The following is a 4698-nucleotide window of genomic DNA, read 5'->3' on the forward strand; positions in this document are numbered from 1 at the left end:
AACACATCCACAGAAAACTAAATTAACAACAGATATTCTATAAGAAAAGAATTCTTTCTTTGGACAAAGATTTCATCTATTATAAAGAAATAGTTTACAGCTCAACTCAAGTGCACATTCTATCTATATATACTACACAAAACTTCTTGGTTTTCTTTTCAATAAAAATCTAAGTTTGCTTGTTTGGTTGGTTTTATTAGAGTTGGGGATGCATCCCTCAACGGTTTTTTGCTGGTATGTTTTAGATCTCTCCTTAGACAGCTTCATGTTTGAGGACAAAATCTGAATTTTCTGATTTTGATTTGTTATTTTACCTCTTCTGAATATTGCCATCTTTTTGTCTTCTGACAGCGAACTGTAAACAGTTTTACAACAGTATTTATTGTATGTCACTGTATATGCCTGTTCTTTTTTTTAATTCCAGCTGGAATAACTAAAAGCTACTTTTTCTGTTTGAAAAAAAAAACCTTGCTGTCTGATCTTCAAAGAGTATGGTTAATAAATTATGTACTCTGGAAGATTAAAAACAAACGTGTTGTCTGATCTTCAAAGAGTTTGGTTATTAATCAAACCAAAAAAAAAAATACTATGGAAGATTTGTATTAAGTTTTCAAAGAGTTTGGTTCTTAATGACCCAAGGAAAATATAAATTAAGTACTCTGGAAGATTTGCATTAAGTTTTTTAATCCAAACTTTGCGAAGATAAAAACTTATTTATTCTGAATTTGCCCCTTCCATCTTCACGGTCAACTTGCTCCTTCAATTGTACAATCAAATGCACTGTGAAGCATAGGTGAGAAAGAGATGTACACCAAAATTTCGCTTTATCCCTGAAGCTTTTTAAGGTGTATGAGCCTGACTTAGAATTAGTGTATGGCATTACATTAGTTGTCCATCTCTGTGAAAGGAGAGGAGTACCTACAGTGGCATTGAAATGAGGAAGCAGACTGGCAGTGTAGTTAGCAGGTTTTGTGGGCCTTTACTCCATCTCCCTTCTCTTGACAATACTGAAATCCCTAAGATGGATAGGGGGCTGAGGATAACAGAAGTGATATTGCGTTTTGCTGTGGTGATATTTGCTCTTGTTTCAGCAATCATTGTACGAACTGCCTCTGCAACTCGAGACATTGCTGGAATGCAGATACATGCCAATTTCACATTGCTGAAAACATTCCCGTGAGTTTTACATTATTTCGTTTCTACAATACTTATAAAGATCCAACTTTTAGTGTTTCCTGAAAACAAAGATCCAACTTTTAGTGGTTTTTTGAAATGGGGGTATCTTTAGAAACAGTGCAGGGCAGATAAAATCTGACATGGGCTCTTTGTTTTTTATCCAGACATTAATCTGACATGGGTTTTTTGTTTTTAATCCAGATTCTAATCTGACATGAATTCTTTGTTTTTAATCCAGATTCTAATCTGACATGGGTTCTTTGTTTTTAATCCAGATTCTTAGTCACTGTAGATGGAATTCTTGCAGTATACTCTCTTCTGCAAGGCTTGAATTGCTTCATGAATCTGTACAGGCGGAATATCCTGTTGAACAAGGCATTGGCATGGACGATATTTTGTTGTGATCAGGTATGACCAGCTGAAACCTTTTCATTATCTTAGAACACCCAAGGAGGGAAGGGGGAGAGCTGAAACCATTTCATTATCTTTCCATCCAGAGAAGGGAAGGGAGGAGAGCTTACAGGGGTAAAATTAATCACAAGACTTTTTATTTTGAGTGAAATTTCATATATATCCATTTTTTTGAGAAAGGAAGGGTGGATGGCTGGTTGGTAATCTAATTCCTTAATTAGATTATGAATATGGGATATTTCATGAATATGAAGCAAAGTTAATTATTGATTTTGATTTTGTGGTATATTTGTAAGATATTTAAAATTGATAATCAAATTGGGTTTAATAATACATAAGATTAAATATATAATTATGTAGCGAAGAAGTTTGGAATGAAGGTTAAAGTATTTATTATTTTAATAGAAAATAGACTTTAAAAATTATTCTATAACCCAAAACAAAGATAATGTTTTAATTTCTAATTTCTTTTAATTAATATTTGATGTAAATATGTTTAAGTTAGATTCAGCTCATTTATTGAATGGAAGAGCGATTTACTTATAATGAGATGCTATCATCAAGATCCTTAGTGGAGTAGTTTAGACGCCCTTATACTTTAATTTCTCCAAAAATAGCTTCCATCCTCAACCCCTCTTCATAAAATTTCAATCTCTAACTTTATTATCAACATTTTTGACCAATTCAATAACCATATATATATAAAATCAATATATTCACTTTACAAAGAGTTAAACCTTACCCCTTAAAAAAATATATGTATTTTCAAAAAAATCTCCATCCCATCCTAATTAACTATACTGCAGCTAACTTCTCAATTAAAAAATCTCCAGAATGATCTTACTCTCTTAATATGTTCATTGACAGGATTCATATCTTATGTTACTGCAGCTAACTCTTCTCAATTAAGAAATCTCCAGAATGATCTTACTCTCCTAATATGTTCATTGACAGGATTCATATCTTATGTTGTTTTGTAACTGGGTTATTGAACTTCAATAAGAAAAAGTAAGAGCCTGTGAGGTCTGTTTATATCACAATAGACACTACATTGTGAAGACAGATTCAATATAGTTGGGGTAAAAATGAATAAGCAATAAAACCCTCTTCACTATATTTTATTTCAACTCAAAGAAAAAGTTAATTTCAATAGTGTGTAATTTATTTTGAAAAGATATTTTTTTTTTTTTAAATCTTTTTATTGCTGAGAGTAAAGAGTCAATAATGTGTAATTTATATTGCAAAGGTTTTTTTTAAAATCTTTTTATCGCATAGAGTAAAGAGGCAATAATGTGTAATTTATATATATTGAAAAGTTTTTTTTTTAAATCTTTTTATTGCAGAGAGTAAAGAGTGTGAGGTAACATTTGAATTTAATTGGATTTTTTTGTTTTGGAATTAGAATATTATTGAATTTAATTCGATGAATATTTTGAAATCAGATAAACCCAAGTGAAGTAATTGAACTTACTTTTATATATCAAATTCTAAAATATTTTAAAAATCAACCAATCTAAATTCTAAAATATTCCAAAACTCAACCAATCCTTTGCTGGTTATTACTGTTGTAATTAACAATGTTGGGTATTACCATGTTCTCTTATTATTAAGTTTATCCAATGAGCAGGTCATGGCCTATGTTACCTTCGCTGCAGCAGCAGCGACTGCAGAAGCAGCATATATTTCAGAGCAGGGGCTGGAAGAATTTGAGTGGATCAAAGTATGTATGTTTTTCAGAGCATATTGCTTGAAATCTGGAGTTGGGATGGTTAATGCGTTCCTGGCAGCTCTGTGCATGGTGTTTGTGTCTGGCATGTCTCTGTTTCATCTTTTCAGACTATATGGAGAAAAAGGGGCAGAAAAACAAGGACTGATCAATGAAGATGCAATAGAGTGCTCAAGCTCGTTGAATGGAATTTAAAATATATCTGATACGTTCTTCAAATAGCCCACCTACAGTTTCTGGGTGCTGTAAAAATCTCGCAGTTTTCAGTGCAATAAAATCATGGCTGGTGTACCTCCTGAGCGTTAATTTAGAATTTACAGGTTCGTTGTAACTGATTCATACTGCTATCATCTCCCGTCTCCCGTTACATTCGTAATTGTATTATTCAATGTTTACCTATGTATAAAATAATATTTATCATTTATAATGTTATTAGTGGGGATTCAAACCTAGGTAGGGAAGAATCTTCATTTTGACCCAATCACTCTAGATAACTGTAATTGACACACCAACACTTACATAAACACAATTTTTTTAATTGGGTTTACTTTGGGTAGTTAGCATGAATTATTGTCCTCTTCACAAATTCAATTTCCACATGCCATATGATGATGTTACAAAAGTACATTGTTATAATGACTTCTGAGAAATAATTTATTCTTGCATATCAACTAAAGTATGAGATATTTTATAACATCAATATGGATTTATCTTGATCATGGATCTAGCAAGCTCCTAGAGGTATCAAAATCTCTTAAAGTGCAAATCTCTTTACGAGTGTAAAACTTGAAAAAAAAACTTGCACCTCTAAAGATTTGATCCATGTTGGATAGATAGGTGATTAAGATGAACACACACACACACAAAACTTCTCATTATTTAAATTACATTTTTAATGTATAAATGGATTCAACTCTTTGAAAATCTCCTTGAGCATTTGGATTCTGTAGACTACACAACTTAAACTTACAATTCTAGAAAATCTTTGATAGATTTCAAATGATGGAAAAATGTCCCTCAAAAAGGGCCAAAATGTTAAATAGTAAGACTACTTAAATGTTTTAATGATAAAAAATATTTCCTTTTAGTTACTTTATTACGCCAAGAGGCGCTCTACAACCTAGTATGGGGGAGATGTTGTAGTGTTTGTAAATGAGTGTAAACATTCAAATGTCAACATGGGGAAGATGTTGTAGTGTCCTTAAAATGACGTCAAATAATAATAATATAGACTCAACTAAAAGCTTGACATAGGAAAAACACGGAGAGCTACTACACTTATAGAGTTGGTAGATAGTGACATTACAAATCCTTTCCCTCACCCATCCATGAGAAAATCAAGGTATATACTTACATTCATTAGTGATTGTTCAAGATTTACATGG

At 31.9% G+C, this 4698-nt stretch overlaps 1 protein-coding gene across 1 annotated transcript; it reads left to right on the plus strand.

Annotated features, from left to right (window-relative positions):
• The first annotated feature begins 803 nt into the window (after positions 1–803).
• On the plus strand, positions 804–3745 carry LOC149240750 (CASP-like protein 2BC1). Its single transcript, XM_089367361.1, has 3 exons — positions 804–1176; positions 1452–1584; positions 3215–3745. The coding sequence occupies exons 1-3, from the start codon at positions 935–937 to the stop codon at positions 3506–3508; spliced, it is 669 nt and encodes a 222-aa protein (XP_089223487.1). The 5' UTR covers positions 804–934; the 3' UTR covers positions 3509–3745.
• Positions 3746–4698: the final 953 nt, after the last annotated feature.

Source organism: Pinus tabuliformis, chromosome 8 (genome assembly GCF_031772625.1).
Source record: "Pinus tabuliformis cultivar Carrire ecotype Pingquan chromosome 8, CPIR1, whole genome shotgun sequence".
NCBI lineage: Eukaryota > Viridiplantae > Streptophyta > Pinopsida > Pinales > Pinaceae > Pinus > Pinus tabuliformis.

Excerpts from the sequence above, each read along its gene's own strand:
- LOC149240750 (XM_089367361.1), top strand. The coding sequence starts at position 935 with ATGAGGAAGCAGACTGGCAGTGTAGTTAGCAGGTTTTGTGGGCCTTTA. Across the intron at positions 1,177-1,451 it reads ACATTGCTGAAAACATTCCC|ATTCTTAGTCACTGTAGATG; the intron begins GTGAGTTTTACA and ends TTTTTAATCCAG. Across the intron at positions 1,585-3,214 it reads CGATATTTTGTTGTGATCAG|GTCATGGCCTATGTTACCTT; the intron begins GTATGACCAGCT and ends TCCAATGAGCAG.